General features: G+C 41.1%; 3 protein-coding genes across 10 annotated transcripts in view; 2 read left to right on the top strand and 1 right to left on the bottom strand.

Annotated features, from left to right (window-relative positions):
* ndufv3 (NADH:ubiquinone oxidoreductase subunit V3) overlaps window positions 1-1,305 on the top strand; it is a 9,554-nt gene extending 8,249 nt beyond the window's left edge. For all 4 annotated transcript variants that reach the window (XM_032530240.1, XM_032530242.1, XM_032530241.1 and 1 more), the window contains one exon: window positions 1,005-1,305. In XM_032530240.1, the coding sequence (XP_032386131.1) occupies window positions 1,005-1,162 (158 nt within the window). In that variant the 3' untranslated portion in view covers window positions 1,163-1,305. The remainder of the gene's footprint in view (window positions 1-1,004) is intronic.
* A 450-nt stretch (window positions 1,306-1,755) lies between these two features.
* On the top strand, window positions 1,756-14,727 carry pknox1.1 (pbx/knotted 1 homeobox 1.1). 5 transcript variants are annotated; one of them, XM_032530260.1, is made up of 11 exons: window positions 1,756-1,884; window positions 3,391-3,503; window positions 4,861-4,997; window positions 5,468-5,639; window positions 6,803-7,003; window positions 7,260-7,377; window positions 7,566-7,663; window positions 7,847-7,975; window positions 9,469-9,545; window positions 9,925-10,091; window positions 11,164-14,727. In XM_032530260.1, the coding sequence occupies exons 2-11, from the start codon at window positions 3,453-3,455 to the stop codon at window positions 11,343-11,345; spliced, it is 1,332 nt and encodes a 443-aa protein (XP_032386151.1). In that variant the 5' UTR covers window positions 1,756-1,884; window positions 3,391-3,452; the 3' UTR covers window positions 11,346-14,727. The 5 variants fall into 5 exon arrangements, with proteins under 5 accessions (XP_032386151.1, XP_032386149.1, XP_032386150.1 ...); XM_032530258.1 differs by having other exon boundaries at window positions 7,260-7,410; XM_032530259.1 differs by having other exon boundaries at window positions 6,803-7,012.
* The window catches only part of tmprss3a (transmembrane serine protease 3a), a 28,690-nt gene continuing 27,862 nt past the window's right edge, over window positions 14,727-15,554 (bottom strand). The window contains exon 14 of the mRNA XM_032530386.1: window positions 14,727-14,926. Within this exon, the coding sequence (XP_032386277.1) occupies window positions 14,882-14,926 (45 nt within the window). The 3' untranslated portion in view covers window positions 14,727-14,881. The remainder of the gene's footprint in view (window positions 14,927-15,554) is intronic.

Below are 15,554 nucleotides of genomic sequence, written 5' to 3'. Positions count from 1 at the left end.
GATCATTTCTTTGTCAGTGGGCAAACATATAAAGCTGCCAACCAGTGCTTCCCAATGATTAAGATCCTAATTACAAATACATTCCTGTAACTACAGCCCTTTGTAACACTTTTTTGCCACTTATTTTAACACTTCTCTGACCAACTGGGTAATTATGCTTCCTGGTCAACAACCTCCTCACACTGGTGAACACTTTTACCACTTCTTAAATTCCTCTTTGTTTTTTAAACTTTGTTCATCTGGGTTTACCTGGAAGCCTGTGGGATAAGCATGGTTTTAATTAATGAAAATGTCTTAAATCTATTTCTCTGTGATTGTGAATGTTTTTTCACTGCCTCGCGTTTATGACCTTATTGTGACAGCATGCTCAGGGGTTTTCAAGACAGATTTAGATGTAAAAGTAAATTAAAAATGTACTAAATGTGAATTAAATTACATTAAACATTATCGGCCTGTTTTATCAAAAGCATCAAAGCCTTGTTTCCAACACCCACTTTGATTTTGACTTAATGCCTTTGTTTTTAAATCCATTTCATGCGTGCCTCTGCCAGTATCTTTATTTCTTTTTAGTACTGTGGGAGCTGTCTCTATTGTCTACAAGCATGTTAACCTTCACATACTTTCCCCTCACAAACATAATCCTTGTGGCTTTTCACACCAGTGTGTCTCCACACTGTTGGGGGTAATACCGCCATAGGAAATGCCCCACAATAAACCACCTTTGTCAGCATGTGTGAATATGTAAATGGCTGTTGTTTAAAAATCTTTTAAGATATTTACAAAGAAAGCCACATTTTTATTCTCATTTTATGGCTTATTAGAAATGCCTGGACCAAGTCGTAATTACAACTTTTACAGCCTGAATATCAGTAACAGGGACAAGGACAATGGATTAGACCCAGAATTTCTTTTGGCTAAACTTGTGCTGTTAGTAGCATGAACTGCTGGAAGATTTGTATGCAGCTTGATTACATGTCTTTTTGTTTCTTTCTCTCCTTGTGCAGAGGCTCCAGTAGCGGCACCTCCAGAGCCTGATGAGCCTTTTGACAACAGCACTTATAAAAACTACCAGCACCACAACTACACCCCCTTTACATTTGCAGACCTGGATGTAGAGATGGCCAAGTTCCGTCTGCCGCAGCCCTCCTCCATCAGACACTAGAAGAGTTGGCCTGGCTGCAAACTGTTATATTGCAGAAAGATAATGGTGGTGGTGTTGTACCTTTTTATGATAATTATCCCCTTACCTGTCAGATAAGCATGACATTCTGCTATTAAATGCTATATTATTAAATGAGAAATGAAGTCTGTTTTTGCCTGGCATGATTGTGTTTTGTCTTATATAAAGGAATATTAATAAGGGTAATAATAAGGGAAAGGCACAGATCAAAAGCTTCTTTTATGCTGCTTTTCTGCCTTAGGGGGGTCATTTGAATAGAGCTGAGTGTGCAAGTGGTTTATCGGTGTTTCTATTTTAATTATACAATTTTCCCCACTCCCTTAGACTGCCTGCTTGCACATAATGTCCTGATTATCATAGCTATTTACCTTCTTTAAGGGGTAAACAACCCATATAATGTACTGTTTGTGTATTTAATAAGAAAATATGCATAAAGGAGTGTAAGGCTGGAGATATACATGTAAAATGTGTTGCGTAAAGGGGGGCAGTGTATAGCATTTGCCAGTTTATCGTTTGCCAAGCAAAACCCATAGGCAAAAACGCAGGAGGGTGAGGGACAGGCAGCAGGACGTCATGTCTCCGCCCACCTCGTAAATATTCATGAGCCGAGCGCCCCTGCGTGCCCTTACGCGATGACGCAACGCGACAACTGCGGGTCCCGATTGCTGCAGCCGCTTGTCAGTGTGACGAAGATTGGCACTCAGGTAAGCTGTCACTCAAAATCCCTCTTTTTCCGTTCCCTATCAATCAAACAATCTGGGCCGCACGCAAAAATGCCCCGGGGCGAGGAGCGTGGACCTAGTCAGGGCAGCGGAGGGTGTTTTTTGAAGGGAAGCAGAAGCGGCAGAGCTCCGAGAATAAAAAAAAAATCTGGGAGGGGGGGTAAAAAAATATGTCGGCGTTTTGGGGGCAGAGGAGGATTGTGGAAAAGCAAAAGACGAGAGCTAGAAACGAGGCCCGACAGTTGTAACGTTAGCACTGAGGGGAGGGGAAGGGAAGGAGAGGGCAGCTGTCCCCGCTTGATTGATTGACTGATGTGGGAAGGATTTGAGGATCAACCGGGGCTTGCCTGGTGTGCAGCCACTACTTCTTAATATCATTGCAGACGAATAAATATATATATAGCTGGCAAGAAATGCATATTCATTTAAAATGTTTATTCAAAAATGCTAACGCTCTCGGAGCTGTTTTGTTATCCGGGCAAAGGGCTCGCTTCGTATGAATCCGCAGCGGGGTCTTTTTTTGTACCTGGCTAGCTAGGTTAGCTTGTTTTTTTGGCAGTGACCCCCCCCCACACTTTCTAAATATGGCGCTACACATTTAGCCTCATCATACCAGCATGAGAAACATTTTTAAGTTAACAGTTAGCTAACGTTACCTTACTAACGTTAGCAGTAGCTCGGCCAGACGGTCGCTCTTTGGGGTAAACCTTAGATTGGGTTCGCAAGCTAACGCCAATGTAGCTTAACGTAACAGGCTAGCTAATAAATATTGTGAGAAAAACAATGCCTACTCCCACCGAGCTGCTTTGTGTGAGGATAACTCTAACGTTATGGTAGTTCAAGGATAGTTAATTTATGTTAGTCCAAATAATTTTGTAAACTTAATCTCCCCTTGCCGTCACGAACGGTGGGCAGCTAACACAGGGCTAAAAGCTAACGTTAAGTTTATCGTGGTGGGTGTGTTAGCAGTTGCAGGGTAACATAATAGGGTCATAAGCTCACTATTAGGCTATAACAACGCACCTCAGGGTTCGTATTTCCATCTCCTCTTTGTTTTTTTTAAGATTGGTATGAACAGAAGTGTTTATGGACGTTGACGAGTTATAACGTTAACGTTGTTGAAATAAATTACACAACGCAGTCCCTTCATATTACGTTAATGTTACTCAGTTTATTTTGTCTGCGGATGGCCCCACTTTTTCTTGTTTTGCCCAGACGTGTGTGCATAAAAATATATAAGCGCAGAACATTAAACATTTGAGTTTTGCATATTTTTGTTTTCAGTACTTCCGATGTCCTTCAAGGGCTGCAGGTTATTGCCATGTTTGTCTTATTTTAGAGAAAATATTTGATAATAAGTCAGTGTGTAATGCTTACCCAACATAAGATTACATTAATAAGCATTTGGCTACACTATTAAAAGTTTTCCTGCCTACATATCAGGCATCTCTTACACATAGTCTAACTGAAACTTTGTGTATTGTGTAGGTTGGCCACCTGTCCCTGCTCTCTATAATGCCCCAGTGTTTGCAGCAACTGCAGTGAACGTGATGGCAGCCCAGTCGGTTTCCATAGACAAGTACCCAAAGGGAGAGCAGCAGGTGGGTGAGATGGTGAAGTTCGGTTTGGACTTGGACTACATAACTTGCTCCAACTGGCAGAACTGCACTTTTTTCCTAAGATAACTAACTAAAACGGTCAAAAAGGACAGTGTTTTATAATGAAACCTAAATATTTCAGGACACAACCTTCAGTATTCTGCCCATGGATCCTCCAGTTATTTTTAGTGGTCTAATAGTCAGCCTGAATCGCAAAACAAAGGGAAACACTGTATGCATGTAACTAGAACACAAGCAATGCTAATGCTATTATTTAAGTTTGAGTAATCTGTTGGCGGAATGCTTAATAAATCACTACATTTTAGACACCAATGCAGTATAGAGCTCTTTTTTTGTCTAGTATTTCTATGCCTGAGTTTATGTAAATTGCTTAAAAAACATCATTCAAGTGCCAAATTTGGGGGTGTCGAGAGCTGAGAACGATCTATGACTAATGAGAAATTTTCCACCTCAAGCAAGTGATTATTTTTAGCTACTTTTGTGCTCAATCTCATTCATTGTTGGTCTCAGTCACATGGTTAGGGAAGGGATTTATGCTCCTGGGTAGGCAGGCATGGTGTGAAAATATGGGAAAGTAAAGGAAGAGAGCTTGGCTCCTAATCAATGACTGTGCCTTGAGTGGATTGTTGCCGAGGCTAGTCACATTTTAATCTGTTCTTGCATTTATATTAGGTTATGTGTGTGTGAACACACAGATTCTGGATTATATTCCTAGTTGCAGTCTTTCCACCTGATATGTTTTGTTTAGGTCTGCATTGCAATTTGAACACAACACTGACTGGATGTAGTCTAGCAATACTGTGCTCACAGAGAAAAGTCAAAGAGACTTCAGGGCATGGACGCATGCAGACACTGTAATTGCATCAGTCCACAGGAGATGCATAAGTCAACTTTAGGTCAAAAGTACTCAAGTGAATCAAAATAAACTCTAATCAAAGAGTGCAGGTGAGTGGCAGTGGCTGATACTTGACTAACAACTCATGACCTGATCAATACCTACTTCTTTTCTTTATTTCCTTCTTTCTTTCTTGGTGTTGGTCACAGTAAAGAAGTCTTCATTCTTAAAGTATAGATAATACAAACAGTCTTGTATTTAAAATGCATAGTTTTTGTAAGTGTTTTTTTAGACTATGTCCTCGTGACTTTGTAAAGGGTTCACATTGATACAAGGCTCTGTGTTCAGCTTTGCCCTCCAGCTCCTCTGGGTCTTCACATGATGTCTTTGTCTCTCATTCACTGCCTTTCTCTTCACCTCTTCTGTCAGTTTCTGTCCCCTTTTCAGCTTGTGTCACTCTATTGCGTTCTTCTTGTCACGTCTTTGTTTTCTCTTTTCCCGCAGATGCAAGGTGTGAATGTGATAAAGGTAGGCGACGATACCGAGCAGAAGTTTTTAGAGGGGACATTGGCAGAGGCGCCCAGCCCGGCACCCACAGAGCCACAGACCCCCATGGACGCGGACAAAGCATCCATATATCGGTAGAGCTAATTCTGCGTGTGTTTGCTAATATGGAAAAACCGGAACCCCTCTATTCTTAAATCTGTGTTCTTCTCTTTTTTTCCTTTCTTAACTTTGTACTATGACAAGCCTCCCCTTTTATTCACGTAACGGAAATATTGCTCTCTGGCGTTTGAAATGTGAAAGTAAAAGAAAAAGATTTCTGATATATTTTTGTTTATGTACACACAGTCCCATCAAACACGTCACATGATCTCACAAAAAGCACCTATTAAGTATTAGTAATATAACAATCAGTTAATACATCAGTTTACCTACACTTCATTTTCACATAATAGGGTATCTGTCAGCACTTTTTAATGCCTTCTGTTTTTGTTTGTTTTTGCATTTTAGGAGCCATGTTCTCTTTCTGGAAAGAAAGTAGAACATGTTCTTTGAAATGTAATTTAGCAACTTTTCCTGTTCTTTTGTGTGTGCACGCCTTCCACAGGCATCCCCTGTTCCCCCTCCTGGCGCTGCTGTTTGAGAAGTGTGAACAGTCCACGCTGAGCTCTGATTGCATCACCTCGGCGAGCTTCGACGTGGACATTGAAAACTTTGTCCGCTGTCAGGAGAAGGAGGGCAAACCCTTCTTTAGCGAAGATCCTGAACTCGACAACTTGGTGAGATACCTCTTCATGTCAGGGGTAGAATTGATTAGATTTATGGTAGCTGATTTTCATTTTGGTGGAGGATTTGTTTTCACCGTTACACACTACTCTGGCCCATAATTTGGCCAAAATATTTCAACTATTAAAACGGAGAACTCCATACTTAGAGTGCATTTGGATGTAATTGACAGCATAAACGGTTCAAAAAAAGAAACAGAATAAAACTGGTTCTTAAAACGTGTGTTTAATGCAGGAGAAGTCACAACAATACTATACATTTTTTAAAGTGTGTTTTGGCACACAGTTTTGGCCAGACACAGAAAACATTAAATTAGCTGGGGAGTTATAAAATAATCAGATGTGACTAGTGGTAATTTCTCACTGTAGTTTTGGGACCTGCTGAACCCTCAGCTCTCATTTGTATCAAGTGAAGGTTTATAGTTTGGACTAATAACATGGCTGAAAAACAGTTTTAGGTCTTCAGGTATTTGACACAACCAAAACAGAGGGACATGAGGTATTTCACAAAGAAATACAAAATGCAACCCCCAGCTCACTCGGTCACTATTCAGACTTTTAACCTCAGCAGCACAGTGAGATGCAGTCCTGTCCACTGCTGTCGCTTCTTACCTAATAATTTAGTTCAGCACTTCAGTGATGCTTACTGCCGCATCACATCGTGCAAATACTAATGTTAAATCACAAATTAAAGGTGAGTATTATAATAAAATGTTTTTAAATTTAGGTAACGTTACTTGGTAAATAATTTTCTCAGGCTTAAAATCCACACGGATTTTGCATTATGTGGCTGTGAAGTTGGCATTACATTTGATCCTATGTGGTATTAAAATATCTTAAATGTAACCTGGTGAGCCCTGCAGAAGCCCTGTAACAATGTGCTTTACAGGGAGGTATGAAAACAAGACGAGTAAAATACAGGGATAAAATGGAAAACACATGCAAGCAACAGTACATCAAAGAGTGATGAAAATTATAAAATGAAGAAAGGCAGAAGAAGGCAAGAACTAAAGTAAGATTGATATTCTAGGTTAAATATTCTCAACATCAGACCTTTTTAGAGGACACAGAAATAGACAAAGATTCAGCTTGACAAGACTGCTTCTCTGTAGACTGCAACCAATTGTTTGTTGTTTTTTTCCCTTCTGACCTCCTAGATGGTGAAAGCCATCCAGGTGCTGCGGATCCACCTGCTGGAGCTGGAGAAGGTGAGTGACCTGTGTAAGGACTTCTGCAGCCGCTACATCGCCTGCCTCAAGACTAAGATGAACAGCGAGACTCTGCTGAGTGGAGACCCAGGGAGCCCATACTCTCCCGTACAAGGACAGGTCCAGGGCTTTTCGCCTACCAAGACTCCGGTATGGACTGTAGGTGGACAGTACACAACACCACTAAGCACATTTGGGTCCAATAATAAACTATCACAAACAGTAGATTTGTTGGTGTCTTCAGTGACAATGTTGATTTGATTCTTTGCATTTATGTATTTCAGCCTATTTTATTGCTCTAACCTGCACATTATTAGCAAGTTCAAAGTCAGTGTGCTATAAAATTAGAGCTATCAACATGGAAAACATGACTTTTGTCCACTCTTTTGCATGCTCTGTTATGCAGACGCCCAGCTCTATCTCAGGGACCATCAGTCCCCAGGGTCAAATTGTGGTGCCAGCATCAGCCCTGCAGCAAGGGAACGTTACGGTAACAGCCGTCAACCCCAGCCAGATGGTTGCAGGTATGTCACCATGGCATACAACCCCTCCCTCAGGTATTGTACTGGCTGACTGCAGCTGAGATGTTGTCGTGTACCAGTGGGGAACTTTGATCAGAGCTTTCTTTGCAGCCTGCACTCTACAGCTCAGCAGATTATATTAATGTGTGTGTCTGTGTGTGTGTCTGTGTGTGTCTGTGTGTCTGTTCCAGGTGGCACGGTGTACCAGCCTGTTACAGTCGTCACTCCTCAGGGCCAGGTGGTAACACAGGCTCTTTCTCCCGGGACAATACGCGTCCAAAACAATCAGGTTGTACATCTCTCTTTGACTCTGATTCTGGTGTTTATTCTAAATCAGTGGTTCCTAAAATTGAACATTGTTGGCAGTTAATAAATAGTTTAAAATTGAAATTGTGTGGAAAGGGGTTAAACATTGTGTTACTGGTGACATAAACAAAAAAACAGGTGGCTAAATGAACGTCTGTCTGCTCAGCTCCAGCTGCAGTTTCACCAGGACTTAAACCTCTTTAATCACGACGACAACTCAACCAAGAACAAACGGGGCGTTCTACCCAAACACGCCACCAATGTCATGCGCTCGTGGCTCTTCCAACACATTGGGGTAAGTCTGTGTGAATTACATGTCATTTAACAGAACCTTTTATCCAAAGCAACTTCCAATTAAGTGCTTTCAACCTTGAAGGTGCAAACTCCTGCTGCCAGGCTCAGCACAAAACAGGCAAGAGTTCATAAATTTATGTCATACATGCGCCAATATTTGAATGCACGTCATGTCTGCTTCTTACATAAGAGGTGTAAGATACACATGGGATACACAGCGCTTCCAGTAGCGATTTGGTGGTGAAGATGTTTCTGTCTTTGAACCAAAAGAAAGCCATGGCACTTGCCCTGGTTGTGCGGATATATGTAAGGAAGGCAGCAGCAAGACAAGTGTGGGTGCACCAGACCTTCAGGTCCAGAGAGCAGTTGGGGAAATCCCGGCTGGTGAAGGAGCTCTGCTTTCACTGGAACCGGTTCCAGGGATATTTTTAGCTCAACAATGAGCAATTTGTCTGCTGACAAGAGTCGGGCCTACGATTTCCCGGATGGGTTATGAAGGGATTTGTTTTTTTCTAAAGAAAATGTTGCTTTTGAACAACTTACATGTGAACTTCAATGAAAACAAACATGACTTGTGTCGATCACTCCAAACATATTTTACATTATATAAACATACAAATAAATCCTACAAATACCTGTATGGAGCCGAATGATCAACTTGGTATTTGGTTTTTGCAGCTCACAACACCAATGTCACATAGGGAATGTGCATTGTTCATTACACTATAATTACAGAGTAAACTGTTATATATGGACAATAACACAAAGCAGTTTCACTATCTTGGTATTAACAATGGTGAATGGGTCATTGGTATAAATACTTGGACAAAATATTTCCAGCAAGATAAACACTTTTGCTGGTCAGTCATTATGCGGTGCAATTTACACCAATGGTTTTAAGAAATGCACTCACTGTTGTGCAAATGCAAATAAGGATTTGAAAGCAGCACCAAACTAAGAAAAATTTAACATAGTTATGATTGTATTTCAGTGGAGACATGTCCATGTTGATTTCATATAGCTAAAACAAACCTGAATAATTCAAATCAAAAGTCCTCACATCTGGCATGCCTATTATGTTGGAAATATGCACCACAGCATAGTTTTGCGTCCAAGGTCTCTGCACGACCTCAAACTTGTGTCTTAGGGTACAGCTCTGGGAGATCGCTGACGGCCAGAATCAACCTCTCGTCCATGTTCCGTTTTTAGATCCATGTGTATTCTGTTTACTTTTTTCAGTTTTTTTCACACACGTGAATGCACGTCACAGCACACGGCAGCAGCCCTTGCACAACCGCAGCATGCGCAAGAGCAGCTAAGCGGCAAGTGCTCAGCGGCAGATCAGTTATTGCGCGTGCAAGCCATTGACAATAATGAATTTCACAGCACAGCGCTGGCTCTTGCGCGTACAATGGGAATCAGCCCTAACTCTTCAATTCTTGACAAAACCCTAGCACTTCTCCTAAGCATTTCTTTCCCCGTTCTCTTCTGTAGCACCCGTATCCAACAGAAGATGAAAAGAAACAGATTGCCACTCAGACAAACCTGACACTTCTACAGGTCAACAACTGGTGAGTTTGGCCCACAAAGGCACAATCCAGCACCATGAAAATGCACTATCCCAACTTAAAGTCCAGCCAGGGACGTTCCTCATGTCATTCAGTTACAAAGACAGTGATGGACAGTTTCTGCTTCTACTTGCTACATTTGATTCTGAAGAAAAGTCATTGTATTTCTTTTTTTTACATTTGTGTAAGTTGAAAGTTAAGATTAAGCTATTTTGGATAACAGATTGGCGTCAGACATCTCGTCTAATCCTAATGGTAGGTACTGATTTAACCACAGCCTGTCAGGACTAGAGGGGCACAAGGTCTGCTACACCTGTAAGAAACTACAAAACAAAAATTTCATCCTGCACTGTCACAAATCTGAGTTGGCTTGTGTCTCCAGGTTTATAAATGCACGGAGGCGGATCCTGCAGCCCATGTTGGACGCCAGCTCTTCTGAGACACCAAAATCCAAGAAGAAGACTCCTCAAAACCGGCCACTGCAGCGCTTCTGGCCTGACTCCATCGCCACAGGGGGAGGCACCCAGCAGCAAGTTACCATGCCAGACGGTACGTAGCAGTGTTTTCTATTTACAGTTTGTACATAGAACCAACAAGTTGTCTGCCTCGAACTACAACTGTAAAACATAGTATGTGTTGTGTTAGACATTGTCAAATTGAAAGTCAAAGTTTATGATCCAACACACCCAAAGACTATCTGGCGTGCAAACACTTTGTAGTAATTGTTACGTATATAGACTGGTTAAATGTGTGTAAAAATACCGATGAATATCCTTCTTCGTCATTTTAATAAGTCGCGTATTCTACACTCAGGTCTACACAAAGTTTAACAAGTACCAACAAGAATTATACTAATTATGGAACCTGGCAGTCACACAGGGAAACAGCAGGAAATAAGATGTTGCAATGAAAGCAACAAAAGGGAAGTCTTTTGATGAGAATTATGTTGTAGTTGAACACAAGATCCTCCCTGTTAAAGTAGTGGGGGATTGGAATTCAATACCTACAAACATCAGAGACTCAAGAAGCTTTGCAGTGTTTAAAACCAATCTCAAGCTTTAGCTAAAGTAAGCACAAAAGTGTCACCACCAATGATTGACTGATATTTAATGTGTTTATTGTACTGATTCTTTCTCTCGCACCTATGGATTTTTATGTATTTGCTGTTTTTGTGGCTGTTATTTTTCTGATACCTGCCCAGGAACAATGCAATGCAATGCAAATTAGCTGCAGGCTATCTCTGGTTAGATTGGTTAAAGATTGAGCTTCTTCTGGCTTTAAAGTGCAACCGAAATAGAATAGTATATCTGCTCTGTAAAGAGTAGATATAATATATATACTATATACTATTGCACTGAGGCAGACAGCAGCAGCATCAACTCACTAAGCTAACCTAACCTAATAATAACCTAATAACTTGTTGCACCTTAGCTTGTTGAGCAAGCCACCAAACAAAACATTCCCCGGGGCCAGTTTGCAGGCTAGAAAACGTATGAGTTACTCGGCTTAGGCTCTCAACAAAATGAATATTTGTGTAGATTTTGGTTTTACCTTGATATATATAGATAATCACTTCAATGTGCACTAGTTTTAATCAGTAATTGTTTCCTCTCGTTCTCAGGTACAATGGTGACAATGAACATGGAAGGTCTGCAGAGCCTGACGTCAGACGGCGCCACACTGGCGGTACAGCAGGTGATGATGGGAGGCCACAGTGAAGACGAGTCGGGGGACAGTGGAGATGAGGACGATGATGCAGACATGGCCGGGCTGGGCCTGGACAACAGCGACTCGTTGCAGTAGAGGACACACTCCCTCACACTCTGATCTACACACACTGCCTTGCAAAAGTATTCATCCCCCTGTTCTGACGTTGTCCCTATTTCGTTTGCATTACAACCTGTAATTTAAACATTATTATTTGTATTACATGTAATGGACCTCCAGAAAATAGTAAAAATTGTTAAAATGAAAACAGGAAAAACTCTCCAAAAGGCCTGTTGGAGATTTTTTTCTTTAAAGGCCCCCTCCAGATATGTTTTGAAGTATGTAAGAACAATCTGACATGATTAATATTTTCTTTAACATGGTTTTCACATAAAAAGTCAAAGGGGCTGGAATCATCTCTTTCAGAATGTAGGTGCATTTCACTTCTCTTAAATTGAATCCCCCGCTCCTGCTCTTGCCTCCCTACCTCATGGCTTATTCCGTCCCACTGAAGAAGCATGGGAGAGACGCAGGAAATCATGGGAGGAGAGAAGAAACAAGTTTTTAGAGGGATGGGACGTCCTTTCCTTTCCTCAGTGTCACGTGAATTTGACAGGGGAATGGGCGGAGTTGGCAACGGCTTTCAGCTGCACAGCTTCTGGTAAGGCTGCACTTGTGTGTCCGTGCTTATAGGTCCTCAGAGACCCATCCTTTGTCCTCGCTCCTCGGGGCAGAAATAGGAACTTTAAGATGGCCTTCACAAAGGAAGGCCAGAACAACTTCCTGTTTGAGCGAGGAGCTATCAAATAAGGGACGTGAGATGGACCTTGTGTTCACTTCTATTCTGGATCTGGCCTTGCCCTCGCTTCCTTTCGGCCCCCATGTTGTTCAGACTGGACGCTTCGAGCCCGGGGAGCAATTGGTTTGGCGTTCTGTCTGAACTCAACCTCAGTCCCTAAAATCGGCGACTAGAAGATCAGAATGGTAAAGTGTAGTTAGCATCTTATATTTGTTTGTTAGCTTGTAACTGTCATTGGCGGACAGCTACAAGGACAGTGTGTTTTTGCTCTCTAGAACGTCTTTGCTGGCTTTTGCGTATTAGATTGGTTTACGGTTTAGTGATGTACCTAATCTAGTTTTCACTGAGTAGGTTTGAGTCTCAAATTTCAGGGCATTGCACAAACATCTCCCCATTTAGGAGATAAATGTGAAAACACCTCTCTGGTGATAAAGTTTGCACAGATACAAGCAGGAAGAGCGCTCTGCCTTGGAGCCAATTTTGGCCACTAGTGGTATTGCAACAACTTATACCGCTAATTCAAAAAATCATTTTAAAAACCTGTGATGTCAGAGGGAGAAACACTACTGCGCATATTTAGTGGGCCGCATAGCATGGAAGTAAACCTGGAAACTTTTTTGGTGTATGCACCACTGAGCAGCTTTAATAAACTGAAGAGTGCCATTTTGGATCTGGTATCCAGTTAATATAATATATAAATATAATATAACCATGGATAAAAGTCCTGATAGTCAAGATCAGACATTTTAGAGGTCGAGAACATGAGAAAACAGATGTTTGAGCGGAAGGGGACTTAAGCGATGACTTTTCTGGCCACTCCTCTATAAAAGTGTTCTTCCTCAGGCTGGTCTTTGTTCTCTGTGTTGCTTCTCTGATTAATGCCATCCTTGCCTGCTCTGTGAGTTTGGTGGGCTGTCCTCTCTTGGCAGTTTTGTTATGGTGCCATATTCTTTTTGTTTTGTAATAATGGATGGCTTTTTTGTGTAGGTCCATTACATACAGGCCATTTAAATTACAGGTTGTAATGCAACAATATAGGAGTAACGCCAGAGGGGTTGAATGCTTTTGCAAAGCACTGTACACACAAGACATGCGTAAATAGGTCTGCATAGAAAGTGTTTTCAAACACACAATGAACCATAGTACAAACTGACACATTCGGTTTACATAGAGCACAAAACTACAGGACGTATGGGTCCTGTACTCTTCCAACCCTCTGTGTGTACATCAGGAGTTTCATTTCAGAAACCGTTTTTTAATTATTTAGTTGATGTATGCGAGTGCACTTTTGTATATTTAAGCTCAAAAAGATTAAATCAAACAAAGAAAAAGAAGTGTTAAACACTCAAAACAAGTTTGTATGCTCCGTTAATAAATGTTGACTGATTTATGATTTTATTTTTTGGGCCCCTGTTCCCCATCCCCAGTTGAATTCTCATTTTGGATGCCAACAATTTAAAGTTGTATCTGTAGGAGTTTGTCTTCACTTTTTGCATGCTTGTGTTTTGAGTAGATGTGTGCACTCTTGCGACTGACTCCACGGCTCTCACACGGGCCCCTGCAGGCCAAGCAGAGCCCAAACGGAGAGAGTAAAAAAAAAAAAAGAAAAAAAGGAGAAATGCTTATTTTTATATACAAACCTATGAAACTAGTGTTTTTTTGTTTCATTTTTGTGTTCTCCTGTTTTGTAAGGAATATTTATGTACAGATTCATAATTAAAGCTAGCGACTCTGTTTTCCAGGGTTCTTTGAAGTTTTCTAAAAAACAGAAAAAGGAATTGAATGCTAATGAAAATTGCTATTTAAATTGGTTTTAAACTTACAATACTAACAAGGCCTTACCTGTGTACTTTTCTAAAGAATTCTTGCCAAGAAGCACAACAAGAAAGTCTGACCCTTAGCAAAATTGGTCAAATGGACACTAAAGTGCAGAACATGTGTGGTTCTGTAAAGCACTGTTAATAATTTTACTGTGTACTGCATCATCCCAGTTATCTGAAGTTATCTTTCACAGTGCAGTGCTCAGATTTTTTTTTAAAAACCCAGATCCAGTTTTATCATCATTGTGTATACCATACATTACGTCTTTGAATCATTTCACAGTAGTACCGTACTTTATGAAATGCACAATCCAGAACACTATGCTAATCACACAATCACAGGGGTCTGAGTAACCACAGTGAGATATGAACTCCATCAACAATGAGCAGTGGACTTCCTGCAGGAGTCTAACTTTTATTTATGTATACGTACATGCTACTGCGTTGAAAACAAAGAGCAGTTGAAAAGTTGTGCTTCTTGTTTATTGCCTGCCTGAAGTACTGGGACGAAGCGCTGCAGCCTCTGTTGGTCCCCCTGCCACTATACACGTGCAGTGAAAGATCTGAAATCTCTTTATCAATATGTTGATATTACTTCACAAATTGGGGTGCCTCTAGTTAGAATATTTGTAATATTGTACTGTACAACAATTGTCTCAAGAGCTGCAGTAATCTAGTTCATATCCCTCTTGTAAAGTTGAAGCCTGAAATGGTTAATTTCTTGCAGCCTGGGGGTGTAGGGACTCTGGGGGGGTCCTCGTTGAGATCTTGGTTCCTCACTTGCGTCTTTCTTGCTTTTTATGAAGCGGTCTGTTTTGCCTTAGAGCTTTCTATTTTGGAATAAACGATGTCTAACTCTGCTGTGCCTGTCTCTTTCCTCCGTCAGCTTTGCACCCAAACAGGATTTGTGTAGATCAAGGGCTTTGCCATTCTGGTGTGATGGTTTATTTCTATTTTGTTTTTGTCAAATGTGGAAACATTATACATAATCCTGTGAGAAGTAGCTAAGTGTTTCAGTTGTCCTTGCTCAGAGTTGGAGAATTGGGAGCCTCTTCTCTCTGAAAAACAATGTAGAAAGGGACAATTTTTACACAAATGGACAGAGACACAAACATGTTCGGGGAATGACCCAGGTCTCTGGTAGTCTGGATCATCGACCAAACATCCGGCACCTTGCAAAACTGTTTGTTTCTAAACTCGCTAGCTCACTGAAATTTGGATTGTGCAACAAGGCAGGCCTGCTTGGTACTTTTAGGGAATAATTGTTAAGATTTACAAAAAACATTTACAGCATTTACTCTTAAATTTGGATGAATTCCGGCAATACACTTGTAAGAGCCAATGAGGTTTAACTAATTTAATAGCTCTCGTTACTGTGTTGTGTGAACAATTACCTTTTAATATTGTATGTGGAGTTTTCTTTAGCAAGGTGCAAATGTTCCACCTGAACAAGTTCCTTCACGAGACCATTTTGCAGAGCCCCAGTCGCTGCGTCTGGAGCTTAGCGAGGACCATTGTGATTGGTTTAAAGAAATGCAAACAACCCAGAGTGGTTTTTCTCCTTTCCCAGAACGTATGCGTAAAGGAGTCAGACCTCACTTTGCATCGCTGTGGAAATAGGTCTGCCTGGCAATGCAAGACTCTCCAATATTCCATTATCACGCCAAATAGGACTATTACGAATTA

This window comes from Etheostoma spectabile, chromosome 11 (genome assembly GCF_008692095.1).
Source record: "Etheostoma spectabile isolate EspeVRDwgs_2016 chromosome 11, UIUC_Espe_1.0, whole genome shotgun sequence".
Taxonomy (NCBI): Eukaryota; Metazoa; Chordata; class Actinopteri; order Perciformes; family Percidae; genus Etheostoma; species Etheostoma spectabile.
Note: the sequence above shows the minus strand (reverse complement) of the source record. Positions and strands in the feature narration are given on the sequence as shown.

Excerpts from the sequence above, each read along its gene's own strand:
- pknox1.1 (XM_032530256.1), top strand. The coding sequence starts at position 3,453 with ATGGCAGCCCAGTCGGTTTCCATAGACAAGTACCCAAAGGGAGAGCAG. Across the intron at positions 7,013-7,259 it reads CCAAGACTCCGGTATGGACT|ACGCCCAGCTCTATCTCAGG; the intron begins GTAGGTGGACAG and ends TCTGTTATGCAG. Across the intron at positions 9,546-9,924 it reads CTTCTACAGGTCAACAACTG|GTTTATAAATGCACGGAGGC; the intron begins GTGAGTTTGGCC and ends TTGTGTCTCCAG.